The sequence below is a fragment of the Gracilinanus agilis genome, chromosome 2 (assembly GCF_016433145.1).
Source record: "Gracilinanus agilis isolate LMUSP501 chromosome 2, AgileGrace, whole genome shotgun sequence".
In the NCBI taxonomy this organism is placed as follows: Eukaryota; Metazoa; Chordata; class Mammalia; order Didelphimorphia; family Didelphidae; genus Gracilinanus; species Gracilinanus agilis.
The window spans coordinates 669,953,977-669,979,122 of NC_058131.1; the positions used below are offsets into that span (position 1 = coordinate 669,953,977).

Here is a 25,146-nt window from a genome sequence, read left to right on the forward strand (position 1 = left end):
CTGACATGAGAACGAATTACAAATGAAATGAAAGATCAAGCCGTATTAGAGGACTGCCTCTGGGAAATGAAAATCTTTAATTCTCTTTTATTATTGACATTTATTTGGCTGCCATGAATAACAACATAGCAAAGAGATTCAGCTCCGCTTGTGCACTGAATAGCTTATCCCAGGGCTCAAAACTGCATTAACATTTATCATGTTTGCTTTTGTAGCTGACACTGCCGCACAGATTCTCGATCCATCTTGTATTTATCATGCAGCACAGATATAGTGCAGCCTCTAATTTAAGTTCATTTTCATATGGTAAGAACAGCAAAGATTAGCAAATGTCCTTCAAATAAGCTCCTGGTTGTAAACATTTCCAAGGGTGGATTAATAGATTTGTTAACAAGATTGGTTTAAAGAATAAAATGAGCGCATGATGTAAATTCAATCTCTGGATAAGAGTGAAATTTTAAAGGTTTCAGTTTTGGAAGGGACTTGCAAAATCACATTGGAAAAGCTGCTGTTAGTGTAGTTTACATCATTCAAGTATACAAAGACTCTAAAAGGAATGTCTTCATATAGAGCAACCAAATAGCATTTTACTGACCTTAGGAAGTGAGTATGATCGCTCCTACAAGATGAAATGTGTGACGGGGGCTGGGGGCTAAGGAGAGGAGGGAAGGCCCTGCTTGGGGTTGAGTGGGTAAGGAAGGACAGAGAAGGGTGGGACTAGCAAGGGTCCTATTATTTTTCAAAACAGCATTTATAGAACAACTGGAGTAGGTCACTTGATAAAGGGGAAAACATTTTAGATTGTTCTTCCTATAAATATAGCAGGGATAGATAGATAGTCTTCCACTGTGAATTCTTCCCTTCAGTTGCAGAAATCAACATACTAAAAGGACTTTTCATCCCATGCAATGATAAAAGGCTATATATGGCACCTGGAACTTGGCTTATGTTATTCTCCTGGCATGGAAACACCCTCCCTTCTTGCACCTGGTCCATTACATTCTACTCATTCTTGAAAGCTCAGCTCATCTTATTCCTCTATTAAGTTTTCTCCTGCCACTAAGCCTTCATTGATCTCCTCCTTCTCTGAATCCCCATAGTGCTTAAAGAGTAAGAGAACTGCAGAGTTGGAAGAGATCTCCAAGGCCATCTAGTCCAAGCAAACTATCAATCTTAGCCATCATCCTCTACAGCACTTATAGTGGGGAAATCACTACTTTAAAAGTCAATATTTCACTATTGTACAGTACTCATGATTAGAAATGGTTCTGCTGCAGTTACTAATCTTGCTTGCCGTTGGGTTCCACCCACCCAAACTTCAAAAAAGGCACTTTTCATAAACAATTATGGTAATTCAGGCAGGACATGCATGAACTATGCAACAACAAACAGTGCATAACGTTTCAAATTTCCCTCCTCAAACCATAAAGTTACTCTAAAGCTCAACAAAAAGTTTTAATTCTATCCTTTAAAAAGAGAGGGTAGATTCTTTCACATTAAGCATATGCTGTTTAACAATTGTTCTTGTGCCTACCTTGACTTTGAGTCAATGAAATGAAAATTACCTCATTCTTAATTGGAAAAAATATCCTCAATATAAAATGAAAAGCACTGGGGCTCTTTTGAGGCAGGCCATCTCAAGACCACTGCTGTAGTCCAGATGGCCTCAAAGACGGGTTTTCAACTGAATAATAAAGGGGGGGGGTGGTCCCCGTTGCTCCATTTACTCACTGCTGCTAGTCCTGCAACTTTAGGGCCAATCACAACAAACATAGCAGCTTTCAAATACCTACAAGGAACCCTCTTATTCTACCCACTTCCACAAATTCTGGGTTCTCTAAAACCAGGCACTGTTAGATCTTTCCATTGATTCTCATATGGCACAGTTTTCAAGGACTCATATGACTTCATTGTCCTGGCTGTCCCCCTTTTTGTCAATGTTGATATTAAAATAGGTCCATAAATAGATACCATACTCCAAAGCAGACTGGCTAATGTAGTGGGTAGTTAGATTATTGCCTCTCTTGTTTTGGGGGAAGGTCATTTTTAAAAATTAAATTTTTTTTTAAACAAACAAAAAGAAATTTTCTTTCTTTCCAACCTCAACCCTCCTTATTAAAAAAAAAATTAGAAAAAAAATTTTTTGTAACATACATTCCTAGTGAAATGAAATAAATTCCAACAATGGATATGTCTAAACAACTTATTTCTCATTCTGCACCTTGAGTCTGGGTGAATATAATTTAAAATTTATTTATAAATTTGTAACTTATATTGTTTTTAACTTTATTGGGCAAAGTAGGCAAGATGGACAAATTTACATTACATTACAGATAATACAGTGTTTCTGCCTCCAATGTCTTCCTTCTCCAACTAGACTGAAAACTAGTTATAATTCCTGTCTCCCCAATTAGACTGTTGGCTCCTTGAGGGCAGGGACCACTGGGTCTATATAATCTATAATAATGGGCAGGTGGCATAGGGTTTGGAATCAGGAAGACCCGAATTAAAATCCCACCTTAATCACTTATTATCTGGGTGATGCTGGGCAAATCACTTAATCTTTGTCTTTGTCAGCTTTCTCATTTATAAATTGGAGATAATAATGCCCACACCTCAAGGTTGTTGTAAGGATCAAATAAGATCCTATTTGTATAGCTCTTTGTAAACTTTCAAACATTATATGAATTCTAGGACCTACTACATGTTCAATTAGGTGATATTAACCCAGATGCTTAATCCTAATCTAAGGTATATGAAAGAGGCAATGACTATTCATTGACTAAAGCTGTAAAAATGACTGGCATGCTGGCCAGAACACCTGTGCCAATTTTTCCACAAAATGCTGTGAACCAACAGTGGAGGAAAACTACAAGTGAGAATTTTGACTAACATACATCAGGGCTGGAAATTCACTTAGCCCTGTATTTCAGTTCTTTATTTTCACAAAAGCTTAAACTTACCACACCAAAGAAGCAACAACTGCTTCACAAGGAAAGGGTGTCTCTAGTTCTCAGTAAAGACATTTAGATGGATGAAAAAAATCTCACATCGGAAAAATCGAAATAAATCACAGTTGTAGGATTTGCCCTGAAAATGTAAGTTTTTAGTCTCCTTTACTTAGTAAATCATCACCTTTTAAAAAGAAATCGTTGCTGCTGGAAAATGGAAGGCAAGATCTATTTATTAAAATTAAAACAAAAATTAAGATAGACATGTTACTGTGAATACATTATGAAGGAATAAAAATTTGTGGCATGTGATAAAAATATGATGAATATCTATAACACAGCATATATCACACAATGCTCATTTTCACATGTACCTGTAGCCATTATTGTGTCATTTTTCCCTTGGGTGAAGATTACAGTTCGCTGCCTTTTCAAGTTCACCTTTGGCAGGGCTTGTGCCTTCCGGGCTATTTCTTTAATTTCTTCAGTCTATTAATAGAAATGAAGAGAAAAATCTTATAAGCAGACCAGGAAAACAGAACTTTATTAGCAGATGAAGGATTTGTGGCTTATAAGGAGAATAAAATAGATCTATTAAGCATCTATTAAGGCAATTTGAAAAAGGGGGGACATTTTGTTCTTTCAAAGGTTTATACAACATAATGATGCTACTGACTAACTCTGGAAATAATATTATAGCTAAACCAACCACTCTAATATGAAGCTGGTGAAATAACTGCAATAGAAAGAAAAAATGTCTTTTTTTGAGGGCTTTTATTCCAGCTGGTCCTCCCTACTCCTCTCAATGTTGCAAATGGAACTCTAAAAGTTGCAGATTCCTTTGGAGGTACCCCTTTCCATAAAGGCTGTTTGCCTTGAAATTTCTGGGGCCAGGAAATAGTTTTTTACACTTTATTGTCATTATATAAGGGGAGTCCAAAGTACCCAGAAAGGTGTTTAGAAGAAGAAGGGAACAAAGTTAGAAAGACAATGGGAATAAAGGAAAGAAGACATTTCCTCTCTCAAGAATTGGGAAAGAGAAAAGTAGTAGGCAAACTAGGCAGGTTTACATGGTAAACATACCCTTGCTTTTCCTGCTTCCTAAGTCTCCTTTTCCCTTTACACAGATGTCATATTGATATTCTTAAAACTCAGCTCTGGCCAGGTTACTCCTCTGCCCAAGAAACTTCAGTGGCTCTCCCGAATGCCACTAAGATAAAGTTCAGACTTCTTTGTTTGTCCTTTAAAGCCCTTCCCAGCCTGCCTTTGTGGACTTACTGCCTATAAGCACTCTTATCTTCCAGCTAAATGGCCTACTTGCAGTTTCCTCTGCCATGACAGTTTACTCCCTATTTCTGCCATGGGCATTGTACAGAGATGGCATGAACACTGTACCCCTAACCCAGGCAAACTGTAAACAGGGAAAATTCCCTTGCTCCTTTCTGTCCTTGTGACTCCTAACCCAAGAACTGTAAGGCCCTGAGATTAGTATCACCTTTGAATCGTCCTTTAGTTTGAAATGGATATGGAGATGCACCTCCAGACTATACCTTGATACCATCAAGGTGTATTTCAGACATCTATCTGTCCTCTGAACTATGAGAGCCACCCCCTATGTCTTCAGGCAGACCCAGTCAGATGACTGAACACCCCACCAAATGCCAGAGTGGTTACCACACTAGAGTCACATCTCCACTGTTGTAAAGAATTTAAAAACCCCTGAACTGAAGCATTCTACTCACCCTGTAACTGGGGGAAACAGCTTTTTCATCCATGTTGTCCCCCCCCCCCCACCTCCCCATCTTGCTGTTCCACCTTGCTTGCTATCCCACCTTCCTATCCTCCAGGCCATTCTCAACATTACTTTCCAAATTAATAAGTTTCTCTTTTTACTTTTAAGCTAAGTTTCGAAGTCTTGCATTCTTGCAAAAGGTATCCTTCCCAAACCCAGGAGTTCATCATTGTACCCTATAACATCTGGTTGAAACCCCATAACATTTCTACCTTCGAATAGGCTGTCCCTCATACTAGGAATACACTCTCTACTGGCTGTGGTCTATTAGAATTCCTGGCTTCCTTCAAGATTCAGCTCAAAAACATCTCTTAACGGAGCCTTTTTTTTAGGTCCTCTCAGATGCTGGTGCCCTCAAAATCCATGCTTCTTCCCCCCCATTTTACTTTATATTTGTTTGTAATCTATTTTTTATTTTGAAAGGCAACATGGTTTAGTGCCTAGAGAGCTAGCCTTGGAGTTGGAAGGACCTAGGCTCAAGCCCTTCCACACATACTATCTGATGGTAGAGAAATCACTGAACTTCTCAGTGCACCAGGCAATGTTCTAAGAACTACTGATTGAAAAGCAGTTTTAAGATCTGCCTAGATAGTTCCTCACCAAGAATTCCCCAACACCAAGGGGAATCCTTACAGCTGGGGAAAAATTTGCTCGTTTCACTGTGTATATGTTGTATCTCTCCCTCCTTTCCTTCCTCTCGGAACCTATAAATTTTATAACAACAACAAAAAAACATTTATACAACATTTTAAGGTTTTCAAAATGCTTTATAAATATTTTCAAATTTTATCATTACAATGACCTGTTACTCCCATTTTACAGACAGGGAAACAAGTTGAGCCAGGCTAAGTGACTTGCCTAGGGCCACGTGGCTAGCAAGTGTCTGAGGTTAGATTTAAACTCAGGTCTTCCTGACTCCAGGCCCAGTGCTCAGTGCACCATGGTATCTTCTAGTAATAATATAATAATAACCCTAGAAGATAATAATTATTAGGTATCATGCAGGAATAGAGAGTATTTCACTTCTGTACCTCTAGTGTTTAGGGCAGTACTTGGCATGAAGTAGACATTTCATAAATGCTTGCTGAAGGAGTGACTGTACTGAAAAACTAGAAGCCCCAAACCTAAAGGCAAAACAAGAGGAAGCCTTGAATGCATGTAGATACTTAAGGAATTAGGAAGTGATGTACCAGAACATGCCATGGCCCCTGTCCCTATTCCAAGTGTAATATCCTATCTTGGGAGGGAAGGCAGTGATAGCCTGATGGCCTTGGTGCCATCTTGGCTTTATTTCTGGTTGATGACCAGGAGAAGACTTCAGAGACCATGGAGCTTCCATACTCAGTTCTTTAGGATTTAAGACAAGAAACCAGGAGCAGGCATCAGACTGTACCAGGATTATTCTTTCCAGGACAGAGTTGTTATGATGGTGTATGACATCCATTGATATTTCTTCACTTTCTTTCTCTCCAAAGCGCTGGAGAGGTGGTTGGCTTGGCACAAAATCTGGAATACTATTTTAAGATGTTGGTTCAGCAACAAGTTTAGGGCTCTTATAGGGCCTGTATGCTTGTTAAAGATAAAACATGATTCTTAGAAAGTCTTTTGACATGTACTTGAAAGTAGAGTTTATGCACATCCTAAGCCTAACAGGAAAAAGACTGGTTTTCAAAGGTTAATTTCCAGTACTGCTGCATTGAGGAATGAGGGATAAATGGATATGATCGTGGCCTACTAATGAAATAATGTGAGAGAACACACCTGCATTGTAGGAGGGGAGCCTTTTACATTGAAATTTAAAAAATCTCATCTTGGGAATATGAGGATTTTTCTCTGATCATCATTTGAAATATTAGCTCCAGATAACTGGACCCGTCAAGGAATGAAGACTCTATTTTCAAATGAAAGATTGACCTCAACAGTCAGGATGAGGTAAAGAGTAAACCAGTCATTCTACGACTCTTGAGGGAGCTTTGAGGGGCTCATTTATCTGTCCAACAAACAATGATTAAACACCTAATAACAATATTTATACAGTACTTTAAGGTTTACAAAGGGCTTTAACAATATCTCTTTTTATCTTCATAATAACCCTAGGAGATAAGGGTCAATATGGTCCCCATTTTACTGATGAGGAAACTGGGGTAGAAGTTAAGTGACTTGCCCATGGTCACACAGCCAGTGTCTGACACCCCATTTGAAGTCAGGTCTTCTTGACTCTGGGCCTAATGCTGTGTTCACTGAGCATTATCTAACTAGGAATGTACAGAGCACTTATGCTTCATGCTGGGAAAGATAAAAAGTTCAGCTAAAACTTTAGTCTCTGTCCTCAAGGACTTTATAATTTATTATTTATATAAAGCTTAAAAGTATATAAAACCGTTCCTTCACAACAATCTTCTGAAGTAGTTAAAACAAATATTATTCTCACTATTTACAGAGCCACTTGCCCATGGTTGGAGAGCTAGAAGAGGGGAGTCAGGGCTCCAGTATTAGTGGTCCTTTCTTAATAGTCATTGTTCTTAGGTTACAGTACATCTTGGAATAAAGGTACCACAGGCTAGAAAGTTTGTGGTCCTTTAATCTGATCCTCTGCCTATAGGTAGGCCAACATGTAAAGATTCACATATAGCTTTCTATTGTTTTATATTTAGAGAGACATTTAGAGAAATTCATAAATCTGTCAATCAGTCATTCTAAGCTATGTGCCTAATTCGTATCCCTCACAATGAAGCTTCTGAACATTAATGCTTGCTTCCACTTAACAGAGAGTAAAAACAAAATAAAGCTTTTTATACTCATGTTAAAAGTCTTCAAAAAACTAGAATGCTGCTAAGGATCTCCTCAACCTTTTTCCCTCCAGGCTAAATCCTATTTCACTGAATATTTCCTCATATATTTTGTTTTACAGGACTTTACATAGCTGTGTTACTCCTTAAAACTCTCTCCAATTTCTCCATATTTAGAATTTAGTACCTAATTTCTACAGAGGAAAGGGTCTCATTAGCAATGAGTATTGAGAATTGACCAATGGAAAATAATAGGATAAATCTATAACTCTTAGAAACATACTGCCTCAAACACTTTCTTTTCTTTTAGTTTTCCAAATGATATTCAACTTTATTTCCTTTTATTAAATTAAATTCTAAGCTCACTTATTTTCCATTTGCAGCCATTGTTCAAGATATTTTGACAAACCACTTAAATAGCTTTCTGTCATAGTATATGAGCACAGTTCATTCTTTTTTTTTTTTTTTAACCCTTGTACTTCGGTGTATTGTCTCATAGGTGGAAGATTGGTAAGGGTGGGCAATGGGGGTCAAGTGACTTGCCCAGGGTCACACAGCTGGGAAGTGGCTGAGGCCGGGTTTGAACCTAGGACCTCCTGTCTCTAGGCCTGACTCTCACTCCACTGAGCTACCCAGCTGCCCCCTACAGTTCATTCTTTATCCACTTTGAATCTTTCTTTTAAAAAAAATTATTTTCCCCTAATTATATATAAAATATTTTTAATATTCTTTTAAAAAACTTTTGAGTTCCAAATTCTTTCCTCTTTCCTAATCCCTGAGATAGTAAGCAATCTGATACAGATTTAATATGTGCAATCATGTAAAAATTTTACAAATTAGTCATTTTGTGGAAGAGACACATGAAGAACAAAGTGAAATATAGTATATTTTGGTCTGCATTCAGAATCCATCAGTTCTTTCTCTGGAGGCAGAAGGCATTTTTCATCTTGAGCCTTTGGGATTGTCTTAGATCACTGTTTTGCTAAGAACAGCCAGGTCATTCACACTTGTTCTTGAACTATATTGCTGTTATTGCATACAATATTCTTCTGGTTCTGCTCACTTCACTTTCATCAGTTCATGTAAGTCTTTCTACAACTTTTTTCTTTTAAGGTTATGTACTACCAGATGGATTCATGTCTGATTTGTGACCAGCCGTGACTTTTAATTTTGTCATAATCTTATAAAAGAAGTCATTTCTTAGCCTGCTTTTAGGAGTCTGCTTCTCGGCAAGAATCTCTACCCCAAGTGCCTTAGCCTGCACATTTCTCTTATTAGATGGGTTCTATAAACTGCTGGATCTCCAATTTATTGAAATTGAAATGTACTATCTTCTCCCAATATGCTGATACACACTTTATGTTTTATTTCATCTGCAAACTTATTATCCTTTCTATTCCATTATTTAAAATCACAGATACAGGGGGCAGCTGGGTAGCTCAGTGGATTGAGAGCCAGGCCTAGAGACGGGAGATCCTGGGTTCAAATCCGGCCTCAGACACTTCCCAGCTGTGTGACCCTGGGCAAGTCACTTGACCCCCATTGCCTACCCTTACCACTCTTCCACCTATGGGTCAATGCACAGAAGTTAAGGGTTTAAAATAAAAAAAATAAAATAAAATAAAATAAAATCACAGATACAAAAGCTTAGTATCACTGGGCTAAAGACCAACACAAGCAGAATGGTATCTCTCTTGTTCCCCAAATGCTGCCTCAATTAATACTTAAATGTTTTGCAAAGAGATGGCAATCTATTTTAGAAATCTGATGCCAATATGATAGGTCAGGGAGATATAGATAGAGTCAGAAAAAAAACCAAACATCCCTTTCATGTCTTCTGAATTAAATAGATTCTTCCTCATATTAGAAGAATTTGCCCAAGGATACAACACCATGGTCTTCTAGCAGGGCCTGGGTTATTGTTTTGTTAAGGAATATGGAGCAGAACCAAGAGCGGGGTTGTCAGAACTTCTTGGGAAGAAGTACTCTGTGTATTTAAATGTTTGGAAGAATTTACTCCATCTTGTTACAGGCATAAAGTCACTCTGTGAGGTCACTGCTTTCCTGTTCTTTGTGGGGGAGTTTGTGGAGGTCAGGATGCTTATTTTAGGACATCACATAGATTTTCCTGAATCATAGCTCTCTCCTTCTCCACCTGTACTTTTTTGACTATATAATCAGATGTATAACGGGAAGGCTTCTAGTCAAAAAGGCTCTGGGCTGGTCATGAAAATACACTCCATGCATGCATAAAATAAGTTATCATGTCTTACAGAACCACTGCTGCCAACCAAGTCAGAGAGAATTGGTTAAGAGCAAGAGTGAAAAAATTGTCTAGCAGAGAAAGTCTGACCTATCTTAATCACTCAACACATGCTCTGTTTCACAGACAATGATAATATTAAGCACTTTTGTACTTGAGCTTTTGTGGGCTTTCCCTACCTCTTTATTTTACTTAAAACAATTTTTAATAAAGATTTTAAAGCCATTTATAAGCAGAACATACTTTTAAAGAGTCTGATTTTATTTGATGTAAGTACTAAAAATATAAATTTTTAATCATTATATCCTCAAAATAATGTATATTTTGAAAATCATTCCTATTTGAACTGAGTTTCTGGCATAATAAAAACCCTTATGAAACTTTACCCCAAGTATTGTCATTTTAAATTCTTAGCAAGGCTGTCATTTAAATCAGGGACCAAGCAATTTTCCATCACTTCCATAAAAATACCCTCTCTTTTCTGCTTTTTTTGCTCTGCCCAGCTCCAGTTCTTATCTCATTCTCCAGTACCCTGGCTAGCTGTCTCTCTCTCTCTCTCACTGTAAATTACTGAATCCATTTTGGAGACTGAAGATTTTTTAAAAAGAAGCATTATCCCAAATTTACAAAGATGCTAAGTAGAATGTCATGAACAATAACACAGAGGATAATTCCTAATGATTAAAAATTGGTTATTATTATTAATTTGAGTGGGTCTCTCAACAGATAAATCAGTGGCAGCCAAATTCAATAGTTTTGGGATCTACTTGGGACAAATTCTTGGTGAATACAAATTATAATTAAAGAAGAAGTCAGGGAGACAGTAGTGATGAAAAGGATTCATGCTTTTCTTCCTCTCTTTCTTCTCAAGCCTATTTACTCTTTCCCAAAAAACAGAGGACAAGGGAAGGAGAATTCAAGTGGAGAATCCAAAGAGTCCAAAAAGGCTTGAAACTCATAAGGTCTCATAGGTTTAAAATTGGTTGGTTTGAATGGTCTTTGTTTGTTTCTCGGCAATATTGAACCCTTAGGAGTTGATTCTTTCATATTATTATCTGCTGGATATGGCATTATGAAACCATGGAACTTCTCCCATATGTAGTAAGTTTTAATAATCAAATGTTTAATTGAGGTTGTTCTGCTTGTGGACTGTGTTTACACAGTTCAGTTTTTTGCAAATGCAGGGAGGGAAAGAGAACACTGTCACTGATATGCTGTAAATTTGTCAATCTTATACATCACTGTCAACACAACTGACAGGTCAGTTTTTGCCATGTAAAGAGCTAATCAGGTAAAGGATTGTAATCACTGTGCACTTTGTTGAGATGCTGTAATCAAATATGGCAGATGTAAGGTGACCAGATGAAGCCCCACTGGAATCTCTTAAGTACTAATGGAAAAGCTAATATGATGGTAGTTAGCAGACAACAGCAAGAGCAGTGTGTCACTGAAGCTGAATTTAAACCAGGCACAATCAGAACTGGAGCTCAAGAGAGCAATAAAAATATAAAATGGGCAAGCTTAATAAACTATTTCCTCTTTTTTATTGTCTAGCTACTTTGGGATCACATTCATTTATTATGCTACACATTATATTTTTAAGCATCTATAAAATGTGTTTATTTGATAGAAGTACATTTTAAAAACCACAATATACAACAGAAAAGGAACCTGATAGGAAATAAGAGATCTGCATTCCACAAGCTTCTATCAGTTAAAGATTTCTGATATATATATAACAACTTAAGACATCTATTTTTAATATGATAATTTTTCATCATCACCAACATCTCAACTTTTAAAAAATGTATCAGGAATATTTGTATTCTAATGATCTAAACATTTGTCTACTCAGATGCACATTATCCTGGCTGCATTAATCTTGTTGGTCTATTACTGGTTTGAGAAATCGCAAAGTGGAGACAAAAATATGAAGAAAAACAAGTGAATGCTTGTCTCCATCAAGGAGAATCCCCTGAAACAAATATGCAGACAACCACTGGGTTAGCACCATAGTTCTCACAAGGCAAGTCTCCTGGAGTCAGGGTCAAGGATTTGGAAACAGAATCCCCAAGTTCTCCAGGGTGCTAATGTGTGATGTTTGGCATCCAAGAGATTCCTTACATTCCATGCCTCATCATCCTCATCTGGGAAAGGTCTTGGGTCTAGATGTCAAAAGTAGTGACACAGGTGAAATGCCTGCTTAACTGAGGGCAATTTCCAGTAATGAAAACAATTAGCCATTGCTACCTCTTTATACAAATTCACACTCTCACCTCCTCTGAGAAGTTCAAACTGTGCTATACTAACATCACTCAATCATCTTTCATTGGCCTATCTGGGTGGTAAGTATATAAGTATATAAGGTGAGGGTTTGTGTATCCTTTTCTACTCTCTCCCTCTCCCTCAGATTTAAACAAGCTCTTTATTATTTAAGATTTGGGCTGAATGGCATACTAAGGTATCGTGTGGAACACAGAATTATACATAGACCTGCCCACTCAATCTGACAGCCAGAGTAGATTCCTCCCCCTCAGTTAACCTGGCTTCGAATTAGGAGTTGTGTTTTCCAACATCATATTGTGAGGCTCTATTCCACAGCTAATCATTTGGCAATGACTGCAATCTGATTGGAGTCAATAACAACCCCACCGAGCCTCTTGAAGGAATACCTTGTCAAGATGAAAAACTCACAGGCAAGTGGAAGTGGGGCTTTGTACATCACTCCTGAGCGCCAGCGTTTGCTTCAGGACTCTACGATGGGGGGGGTGGCGGGGATCCTATTTATATATACTTTATATTATGTAACCTCCGCCCCTTCTCCCAAACCCCAAACAGGCAGTTTATATAAGTGGGGGTTTAAATTAATCAGTTCCTAACAACTTTAAATACAACCTTTCTGAAATGGATTTGCATAATGATAATGTGAACGTGGCAGGGCTGAAGTCATTTCAACGGGCATCCTATTCCCCGCTTTCGTCTTGCCCTGCCACGGCTGCAGCCGAGGATCTTCATGGAGTGTAATGCAGCTAATGAGGTAGCTTTTTAACTGAGCCAACTGACAGGCCCCATATCTGCAGAGGCAGCTTGAAATCGTGCCCAACCTCTTGGCTTCCCAAGAGGCTTTTCAAAATTCAATAAATAACATCTGTAGGCGATGTTGGGTGCAGACCTAGCAGAGTGCGTCATAACACTGTGCTGGCAGAACAAAGAAACCATGACGACTGCCAGGTTTCCATGGCAACGGCGGTGCAGCTCGGGGAGTATAATAGCACATCAATCACTGTCCAAAAGAACTTCATTATCAGCAAGAAAAAACCTTTAGGATCTGTTTAGTGTGCAATTGTGGGTTAACTCACCTCGAAGCCTTGCTCTCTAGCAAAAGCGATGGCTTCCTGAAATAAAAAAAGGAACAGTTAATTATAAAGTGCTAGATAATGAAGAAATAACCCATGCTGAAGCGCGTCCAAGCTATCTTCCTTTGATACAATTATCTCCGTGTACCCAGAGAGTGCCATTTTGATGTTGGTACTGAAAAGATCCCCCGCCCCCACCCGGGCACCCCAAGCCCCACGGACTTCTCGAGTTCAGACGAAGAGGATGCGGGGCATGTTTGCACGTGGATGCCGCACTAAGGGAAGGAGGTCTGACCTTGCTCAGAGAAGACCACTTCAAACCCCAGAAACGGACCAACAGCTACACCTTTAATCAAAGACTATACCATCGTGGTCTTATTAACGTGACCTCAAATGCTCAGACGTGAAACCTAAAAATAACTTAAAGTCTCCTTGGCTTAAAAAATATCTTAATGCTAATGGCCCGATCTAAGGGACATTATTATATACTTAATGTCTTAATCCTAGGTCACAGCAACATAACAAATGGCAGAAATGAATCCAAGTAGTCAACTCCCTTTTCTTCTTATTACTGATCAAACCTGTTTGTTTCATGCCCATATTTTAAAATCCAAGGCTGATAAAAAATGGTAGCAATTTTGCTTCCCAATCTGCTTCTCTCTTTAATATGAAAAAATATTGCAGACAACTGTCAAGAGCCCTTACATCTTAACTTACATTCCTCCAAATTATCTCTGCCAAGAGATATTAATAGAAGGATGGGCTTTGAGCCTAACAGGGTAGTGAGCAGATCCAATACGCCTGAAATAACTGCTTCCCCAAACCATGTAAGGGAGAAAGGAGAGTCTGGGTTTAGACCACCACATTCAGTACTACCTATGTGTCAGAAAACACACTAGCAAAACCTTGACTGGGAAAGTGAGTTGGTGTGCACATGTGCACGTGCATGCACCCCCCAACCATCCCCCCCAATCATACGAATTGGATCTGGAGGGCCATTTTGATAATTTGGAAAGGACAAAATGGATGATTACAGCTGGACATTGAAGTTAATACAAAGTGATAAGCTGAAAAGCACAACTCCTCAGGCTGTTTGCTAGAGAAACATGAGGCTGACCAAGTTAGCTTAAGCTGATGCTGACCACCCTCCTTCTACAAAAAAAATCAAATCATGCCCTTGACAAGTGGGTCCAGGAGAGGTTAGCCATTTGGACAATTTATTTACAATAGCATTCCTTCTTGTACATCACACAGTCAATGACACTTGCTGGCCTAGCTGTCAAGGAAGAGTGTAAGGATCAAACTCTATCAATGCCATGTTTTCCCAAGCTGCCATGTGATTAGCTAAGCTCATTCTCATATAAAAAGGCAACTTGAAAGGCCCCATTAGGACTATTTATTTACATAGAACATCATTATGGGCATGTAAAACTTCAATGGATCTAGGCACAAGGGTAAGAGGGGAAATCTGGGGAGTGAGGAGGGGGATAAAACACAATGCTCAAAAGCAAACAACAAGCAAGGATTCCCATACTATAATTAGAACAATATTTTAACTTACAACTTGGGTCACACATAATCAGATAATAAATTGAGATTGATCAGTTGTAGCATACCTTTTCTACTACAAGTCATTTGCAGCTTTATTTAACTATTGCTAAGCTAGAAAAACAGTAACAGCGAAGGATGTCAAGAAACAGTGATACAAATATATTTCTTGTTGGGAAAGGGAGGTATTTTAAAAAAGACTCAATTTGCTATCTCAGAATCCTCTAAAATGGCAAGGACTGTGGGCCCTGTCACTAGAAAGGTTAAGCACTTGTTCTGTGCCTTCAAAAGATCTTATCTTTGGACTTCCTCCCACCTTCCTTTGATCTTGGGTCTGGAGCCCTCATCACTCCATTAGAGAAGGCAGATGGCTCCTATCACTGCAGACTTTCCCATAGCTAACTCTGATCTGAAGGTGTTTTTGGCTTAGGGAAACAACAACATTTATTTTTCCCTTTCAATCAAACTTAACATCACAGGAACAGTTTGGTGCAGTGAAAATTTCAAGAAGAATTCTAATCTCTGAGCACGGAAGGCCAAAGAGTACTTTAGGGGTGTAGGTGGGGTTGTAACTTAAGGCAGAGAAGTAAGAGAGGTTCTAAACATTAGGGACACTTCCAAGAGAATTAACCAGATCATAATGAAGAGGGCTTTCCAGTGTCTTTTCATAATAAAAGTGAGAAAAGGAAACAAGCGGTCCCCATCTGTGCTGCCTGGGGCACCACAGACTGAACTTCCCATATCTAATAAAGCAGTCAGGTTGAAATCCAACCTTGGAGTGGCTGTGACATGTGGAGAAAAGCTGAGGTTAGGAGAGGGAAGCAGGGTGGTTCCTAATGGAGGTGATTATCCATGTGATAATCATTATATTTACAGGGTTTCCATTTTGGATCTGACATTAAAAAAAAAAATCACAAAGGAGGAGGGATTAAGGAAATAAACAACCTCCCCAGAAGCTTTAGCGATCCCCTGGGAGACCAGCAGTTCCATTCATGCGTGACATGCGACAACAGCAAAGCGAAACAGGCTGGGGAAGAGAATTTCTGAGGAGCTGGATTTCACATTAATGCCCCTTTCCATTTTGAAAACTTTCCCTATTATTTCATCTCTCTTAGACAGGTCACATTTTTGAAATCAGCTTCCACTGTCATTTGGGCTGAAATACAGTATCATTTGGGGTTTACAAAGAGCGCTACCCCAATAATATGTCTTTCACAACAACAGAGACATTTTTTCCTTTCTGGAATTGACTGTTGTGAATAAAATGACATGTAATTAATGCCTGAGCCCCTCATCTACACCATACCACCATTTAGGACTTATATATCCCAGTAGGCCCTCTGCCTCTGAGATCAGGCTGCAAATAGCACTAGGGAGCCAAGAACAAAGCTTGGACTTGGAACAGCCAAATTAAGGTAGTTGTTGTGGGCTTTTTTGGGGAAGAGGATGTCTGAATATTAATAGTAAGTGAAATCTGTGTATGCATACTTTTGCAGAAAGATATTTAAAAGGGATTAGCATACTGCTATTAAGTAGAACACACATCCTTTTAAAGAATAACATTTCAGAGTAGTGGAGGAAAGGAGGAGGAGGAGACGGAGGAAAGGAGACAGCTTCATCATATATATATATATATATATATACACATACAAATCAGTATATATAAATGTAAAGATAGCTTCCATTAGTATACAATTGAAAAATTGTTTGCTTTTATATGCATTTCAGTTAATACTCAGTTGCTTATTAAAAAAAAAAAAACAAACAACAGAATATTTCTAATGTAGATGACACCAAAGCCTGCTCAACTTAGCTCTGGATTGTGAATGTGCCACTACATAAAAGATTTTTTTTTTAAAGTTAGGTAATCAAACACCAGGGAAGTAGTACAGAGTACTGGATAGAAAACTAGCCTCTGAGACAGCAAGCCCTGGGTTCAAACCTAGCCTGACATCTACTGCATGGGTGAACCTGGGCTAAAGTCACTCCCAGGATGTTTATCACCAGAAGCTCCTTCTGTTAGTGAAACCACAGGCAATCACATTCAAAGAATAATGGTCTGTGGTCTGATGGAGCTGTTGATTCAAAGCCTGCATGGTATCATGCCAGCCTGGAAATGCTGGCTGTGAGCAGGAAATACAAACCACTATAAGAAAAGGATTAATGTTTTAGGGGATCAGGTTGAGACAAACTACAATCTAACTTCCTGAATTGTGGTTTTAGAGGATCACAGACTTAGAATTAGAAGGAATCTCAGAGGTCATTAAATCTAACACTTGTGTAATTTCTAACCACGAGAACACAAATCAAAGTCTCCAAGCCATAAAGAAATAGGTTTATTGTAAGAGGGTCAGTCTCACAATTAAGCTGGACTTCTAGTCAAGACCAAAAGATCCCGACCATTGTGAGAGGTCTTCTTTTATCCCCAAAGAATTAAACAAAAATAGTCCAAGATAATAGTTATACTCATCTAAAAATAGAGGCACATGAAAGCAATGTTCATTGGTTAGGGCAACTAGGAAATACTTCTTATTGGTAGAAGAAGTAAAGTGAATTAGAAGTCACTTGATGGAAAGAGTGGGGAGTGGGTGAGCCTGGAGTAGTGAGGCAAATGGCAAAGGGGAGAGTGCTGAAGCCTGGACTAGTGACGCAAAGTTAAGAGTGGGTGGTGTTGGGTGGTACCAGGCTTCAAACCCTGGGTCAGGCCTAGTGACATATATTAGATCACAAGTTCAAGATCAGAATTATTGCTGAGGGTGCATGATATAGCAATTTTGAAGAGTGAGGCTGACATTAAGGTCTATGCTAACACTGATTAAATATTTACTTAATTAAATACTTACTTAATTCAACCTTAATAATTATACTAAAAAAAATCACAAAAGCCTTCTAAAACCATCACTTATGCTAACATTATTTAACTATCTTAGAATTATAATTATGATTAACTCAAAACTATTGCTAACATTAAAATCTAATCCTCATATAAGGCGGTAGGGGATTTTTCACTCACCCACTTTATTTTACAGATAAGAAAATTGAGGTAGAGAGAGCTTAATAACTTGGACAGGGCCACATAGCTAATAAGTGACTAAAAAGGGACTCTAATTCAGGTCTTCTTGATACCATGCTCAGCATTCTACACACTGTGCCATCTAGTTGCAATGCACTTATTATACTAGGGGCTAAAGGACATATTGAGGATAAAGAAGACAGGATTCCTGACTTCAAGTAGTTTATAAGAAAATAAATTAAAAGGACAGGACCCCCACATGGAGAAAATTCATATGGTCCTCCTGATGCTTTTATCGAAGTTATTTATCTAGGAAATTCAGATCACCTTGGTAAAAATAAAAATTTAAATTCTCCAGAGAATATCAACAAGAATACACAGAGACTGCATAAAATTAAAACTAACTTCCTGTAAGACAAGCTCCCACCAGCTGCTACAACTGCAACGTACATAAAAACATCCAAGATCTGGGATGAGAAAAGGGTTGATGCTTACTATCCTTGAACAGCTTTGAATGCCAGGAAGGTACCTGCCAACTGGGTTTAAGACCTTGAACAACTTCCTGAGTACTGGGAATATATGCAGTAACTGATGGTCCTTGTTTTCAGCAACTGTTATTTCCTGAGAACAGTGTAGATATTGGTTTGATTCTTGAAGAAAATATATACTGTCCTTTTCCTGGAAGGAATATGCTACTACTATTACATGGGCCACACATTAGAAATTCCATAGCAGAAGAATAGACCATGTGAAGCTACTGGTTACTATATTTTTGGGGATAATACAATTAACAACTACTTGTATTAAGGGAGGAGACCCTGGCATAAGTGACTAATCATCAGGTTTCAGAGACTTTCAACTCTAAAAACACTCCTCATTTTCAACATGCACTTTTATATTTCCTATCAACTTACTTCTCTCTGTCCTAGTCGATTGTTTCTCTACTCAATTCAGAAGACAAATCTAAGGTCCCAGGTATCAAGAATGATTCCAAAGTTATTCCCTGAAGATCTGACTCAGAAAGCAAATATTTTTTCTCTTCTTCAGAATTCTGCATTGCTTCTCACTACATACAAAATACAGAGATCTTCATCTCTAAGAGATTGCAGCCAAGGTCCGATCTAATCTGAGTAATCAGTCTCCTTTTTCCCTCTAAGGGCATTGCACCTGTGTCTTGTACTTTCTCTGGGCTAGAATATGGAATTAAGCATCTTATGTGAAAAAAGTTTCTGACAGGCCATGTTTTTGACTGCAAAAACAAAGAGATGATATCAGTAAAGGTATTCCATCTTTATTATGTCAAAAAAATGTGAAAGCAATGTTCACACAGATAATCCATATTGTTGACAATCTGTTAAAAGAATAATTTAGAGTTGACTGTCTAATCTTTTTGTCTTTATATTACTGATTATAGTTAATCATCTCTTCCACAGTAGTTTTATTCACTCCTGGGGTTATGCATTTTTTTTAATTTTTTTTTTTAATTTTAAACCCTTAACTTCTGTGTATTGACTTATAGGTGGAAGAGTGGTAAGGGTAGGCAATGGGGGTCAAGTGACTTGCCCAGAGTCACACAGCTGGGAAGTGTCTGAGGCCGGATTTGAACCCAGGACCACCTGTCTCTAGGCCTGGCTCTCAATCCACTGAGCTACCCAGCTGCCCCCTATGCATTTTTATTTTGGCAACAAGTTCAGATTTGAAGTACAAGAGGTTTTAGTCTTAAACAACAGTGGAGTGGTTTTAGGCTTCTGTAAGAATCTTTCCAAAAAAAAAAAAATCACTGACTCCAAGTCTAATGTCACTGCAGACAAGTTTTGCAACACTTGCAGCAATAATATACTTCTAAGTCATTTTGAAATTTTATGATGGATAGAGAGAACTATCTATTGTTAATTTTCCTCTATCACATTATCTCCAATAATTGAACATCCAAAAAAACAAAGAAATGTGCTTGCCTAGGCTTCACAGTTGGGATGAACTTTTTGGTCACTCAAAATGTCACTTAATTTATGCACTTTCTAGTGGGAATCCAATAATAATTCTATTTTCTTTAATTTTAAAGAAGAAAACTTAACTTAAAATCAAGCAAAATATATGAAGACCAGAACAAGCTCATGAAGAGAAAAAGAACTCAGGAAAACCTTTTAACAATTCCATATATGAAAAAGTCTGTATTATGTTTTTCAATGTTTGTAACTGAGAGCTTTTTGGAAGTTTCTGCCTCACCCTCTGACATTTAGTACCACATTTCCTTTCTCAGCAATGCCAAGGAGAAATATTATTTAGCATTTACTGAATGCCAGAATTGTGCTCAGAGATGTATAGATATAATGTGAAGTAAATATAGTAGGTATGTGATAAAAATTATACAGATAGCCAAAACACAAAGTCAAAAAAGGAGAGTGTCTATAGTAAACTTAATTTTTAATCCTTTCTAAACATTTTCTTCACCTTTAAGGAGGTGGAAGGGGAATGAGAAGTTGGAGGAATATAGCATCGAAACATTAATTCCTAGACCATATTGAGTTTGAACATATCCAATATAGCTTCTCTGGGAGGAATAGATGTGATAAAATGGACAAAGGAAGAGGTCCTCAGAATTTTGGCTTTGGATTTCAGCTGCAGAGAAAGGAGATCTTTCTAGAAGTTTAAAGCCGCATTAACTCAGTAAAAACAGACACAGAGATAAATAAGGACACTAAAGGACATCAAGTTTCTGTTGACCATTTATATACCAGAAGGTTATATTTGTTATCACCTAGAAAGATAAGTAGTACAAAGGAAACAGGGACTTAATCTCAGTCTTGGGTATCAGTAGGTACTTATTTCACATGGGTCACATTAAAATGGACTTAAAAATCTGCCAAAACAACAGCAATATAAATCAAGTTCATACAATTCTTAAAAGAATTCTGAAATTATGACATCCAGTATTATGAGGCTATTAACTTGGTTATAGAAAAGTTAAGTTAACTAGATGTCCAGAAAAGCTTGAAACATACTGTCTGTGCTTCTTCATCCTTCTAGAAACTCTTTGAATTGAGGCTCTCTCCATCTTTAGTCACAAAATGAAACATTATCCTTGATTAAGGTCATTCAGCATTGACTCATTTATTACCTACATCTCCTCAAGAAAACTAGCACAATGGCACTATATTTGATGCTGGGAGCAACCAGGATTTTCATCAAATCAATGATGAAAAAAGAAAGAGAAGTCAAAAGAGAATAATGTGATTGCTTAGGGAACAGTGAAAAACTAAAATATTAAAAAGACAGTTGTTCCTCACTATTCTTTCGTAATTCTAGAAATGCTAACTGTTGCAATAAGACAAAATAAAGAAATTGAGGAAAGGAACATTGGCAAAGAAGAAACAACATTTTTGTATTTTATAAATATGGTGGTTTACTTGGAGAACACTAGAAATTCAATTGAAATTAGCAGAAACAATAACCAGTAAATCAGCAAGATTTAAAGCTAAAATAATCAACATTTCTTTATATTTATCAACAAAACCCAGCAAGAAAAGAAAAAAAATTCCTAAATGCTTATAGCACAGAAATATCTGGGAGCCTACTTACCAATGAAAAACATAGGAATTATTTGACTACAACTATAAAACATTCTCTACAGAAATAAAAAAAGATTCAAATAACTGGAAAGATATGAATTTCTCATGATTGGGCTGTGCTAATATAATAAAAATGACAAAATTACCTAAATTAATTTATAGATTTAGTGTCATGCTAATTAAATGACCAAAGTATTAACTTTATACACTAAATGAAATAAAAAGTCAGTTAAGAATCTTAAGGGAAACATGAACAAAAAAAGTAAGAAGGAAAGGAGGGGGCATGCCATATCTGAAATGACATAACAAATACATAATGATTAAAATTATTTGATACTGGTTAAAAAAACTGAAACACTAATAGAATAGAGTAGATAATAAGAAATCAAACATATTACCAAAGTATTAGATAAACTCAGAAACACTAACTATTGAGATAAAGGCTCATATTTAGAACAAAACTGCTAGAGGAAAAATGGAAAGCAATCAGTAAGAAATTAGATTTATAGTTCACATATATAAAAAAGATTATATCACAAAAGATTAGAGAGAGGAGAACTAAAAGATATAATATTCACAACTGTGGATAAGGAAGTGTAATAAATCAAATAAGGGATAGAAAATATTAAGAGATAAATGACAATTTTGCTTACACAAAACTGAAAAGTTTTTATACAAACAAAACAAATACAGTTAGAATTAGAAAGGAAACTATTAAGTGGGGAAAAGTTTTGCAGATATATAGGAAAGTATTTTGAAGATATATAGGAAAGTAATACATATACATATATGAACAAGAGCCATTTTCCAGTAGAGAAATGGTCAAGGGATATGAACAAGAAGTTTTCAAGTGACAAGCTATGAAAAGCCAAATGAAAAATTACTCCAAATAAACAGCAATAAGAGGAATACAAATTAAAACAATTCCAAGGTTCTATACTACACCCATAAGATAAGCAAAGATGAGAAAAAGGGAAATGATAATTATAGGATGATTATGGTAGGAAAGGAACACTAATATACAATCAGTGAAATTAGGAATTGGTCCAACCATTCTGGAAAATAATTTGAAATTACAACCAAAAAGCTGCTCAACTGTGTATACTATTTAAACCAGTGATTCCCAAAGTGGGTGCTACCTCCCCCTGGTGGGTGCTGCAGGGATCCAAGGAGGTGGTGATGGCCACAGGTGCATTATCTTTCCTATTAATTGCTATTAAAATTTGAAAAAATTAATTTCCAGGGGGCTAAGTAATATTTTTTCTGGAAAGGGGCAGTAGGCCAAAAAAGTTTGGGAACCACTGATTTAAACCAATGATATCACTATTAGGCATATGCTCTATGCAATTTAAAGGCAGAGGAAGGACTTATATGTATAAAAATATTTAGAGTGGCACTTTTTGCTGATGCAAAGAATTGAAAACAAGACACATGCCTATCAACTAAAGGAAGGCTGAAAAATATGGTGTATAAATGTTACAGAGTATCATAATGCCATAAAAAGGACAAATTCAGAGAATCCAGGGAAGACTTATATAGGACCATAGGATTATAGACTTAGAGCTGGAAGGGCCCTTACAGGTAATTGAGTATTAGCCTCTCATTTTACAGATTAGGAAAATGCGGTCACAGAAAATTTAAATGACTTTCCCAGGGTCAAGCACCTAATATTTGTTGTGATATCTGAACCCGGGACAGCCTGATTCCAAATCCAATATTTTTTCCATTGTACCATGATCCTTCTTAGTATGAACTATGAAAACTATGAGCACAGTGAAATGAGCAGTACCAAAAAAAAATATATGTGATAACAACATTGAAAAGGAAAACATTTATTAAAATTAAAATTAAAAGAATTAAGAACTCTGATCAATGAAATGACAAAGTGTTACTCCAAATGATTAAGAATGAAAGCTCACTTCCCACCTATTGGTAAAGGGAAGATTTGACATGTTGGAGGTGGGGTAGAATTGAGAGAGAAAGGACTACAAGGATAGTGATAGTGATTAAAAAGAACAAACTGTCAAAGACACAATGATCTACCACTTTGTAATACAGTTTGAAATCTAGTACTGCTAGGTTATCTTCTTTGACATTATTTTCACTGATTTTTTTGCTATTGTTGATGTTCTGTCCTTCTAGATGGATTTTTATTATTTTTTCTAGCTCTATAAAATAATTTTTTGGTAGATTTATATGGCACTGAGTAAATAAGTTAATTCAGATAGTATTGCCATTTTTATTACATTGGCTTTACCTACTGATAAGGAATTAATATTTCTTCAATTGTTTGGATCTGTATTTGTGTGAACACCATTTTGTAATTATGTTCATATAATTTCAGGGTTTATCTTGTGTGTGAAGTAAATTACCTAGAAGATCAGTCCCAAGTACCCCAAGGTGGGGACTTGGGTGTGTGAAGAGTGAATCAAACTTTCTTTGTCTATCAATCAGCAATTTTTAAATCAATCAGTCAAAAACTTAAATGTCCCTACTTAACACCAAATAAGAGAGTTCACAAGTCACTTACTAAAGTGGTTGACAACTCCAGAGGCCACTGCCCTGCCCCTGGGCAGTGCTAGGCAAACTGAAAGACTGCAATTGGTTCCTGTAAAGTGGAGGAAGGGACAGGAAGTGACATGGAAAAAGGACTATAAAAAGTCCTGAACTTCCTGTCGAGGGGACCTTGGACTTTGGCCCTTGGACTGCTTCTTGGAGGACTGCTCCTGGATCTTCTCCTTTGGACTTCAGTGTTGGAGGACTTTGCCTTGGGACTTGGCCTTTGGTCTTCTACTTGGGAGTTCGTCTTGGGTGGGTGAGTAGCTGGCCTTCCTTTCCTGGCTTCTGGAGAGATTGGTTCTGGAGATCCCTGCTGTGGCTTTGGAGGAGACTGTATTGGTGGAACTCTAGCTGAAGATATTACTGGACGTGGGGAAGCCCCTGTGGGGCTGAGCCGCACTTCACTGGAGAAGGACTAGTAAGCCCTGTTAAAACCTGTCTCTTTAGCTACCTTTTCCATTTTTACTCTTCCTACCTCTTGGTAAATTAAACTACTAAAAGTCATTTTTTACTTAAGTTATAATATCTTTAAATTGGTGACCACAATATTAATTTAGAATTCTCACATTTAACATAAAAAAAACCTAAATTTAATTTCTTACAGGTGTCAGAGTAACATGTCATATGCTGATGTCCCCTGGCATAAGCATGAGCATCAACATGCAACTCACCAAGGAAAGAGGAGCTAGTGGGGTTTAAAAGGTGAATTTGGGAAGGAGAGTGGGCTTTTTACTTCCACTCTTCAACAGACTGACTCCTTAGGCTGGTGCTAGGCAAGGGGCAGTGAAGCATTGAGAGGACCTTGATGGGCTGATATCTGTGACCTGGTCTTACCTTACGTTAGAAAGGTTAAGACCTCTTTCTATCACTATTAAACTTTTAACACTTAATAGGTAGATTCCCAAGTACTTTATATTGTCTATATTTATTTTAAAAGAAAGTTCTATTTTTTTCTCTTCTTGCTGGACTTTGTTGGTAATATATAGAAATGCTGATGAAATGTGTTGGTTTATTTTATATCCTGCAATTTTGCTAAATATTGTTTCAACTAGTTTTTTAGTTAATTCTCTAGGATTGTCTAAATATACCATCAAATTGTCTGTAAAGAGTGAAAGTTATGAGTTTAATATAGATTATATATCTTGGTGTCCAAGATCTCCCCAAGATCTGAGTTAAAATCTAATTGTAGATAATTTATAGTGGTGTAACAACCCTGGGCAAGTGGCTTTACCTATACTTACTTTAGTTTATGAAATAGGGATAATAATAGTACTGAAATCAGAAAATCAATAATCAGTAGATTAAT

General features: G+C 37.2%; 1 protein-coding gene across 2 annotated transcripts in view; it reads right to left on the reverse strand.

The window, feature by feature from the left end:
• Nucleotides 1-25,146, reverse strand: part of ADK (adenosine kinase) — a 599,089-nt gene that overhangs the window by 65,202 nt on the left and 508,741 nt on the right. For both annotated transcript variants that reach the window (XM_044659050.1, XM_044659053.1), the window contains exons 8-9: nt 13,155-13,190; nt 3,326-3,440 (exon numbers count right to left, since the gene is read on the reverse strand). In XM_044659050.1, coding sequence (XP_044514985.1) covers nt 3,326-3,440; nt 13,155-13,190 — 151 coding nt within the window. The remainder of the gene's footprint in view (nt 1-3,325; nt 3,441-13,154; nt 13,191-25,146) is intronic.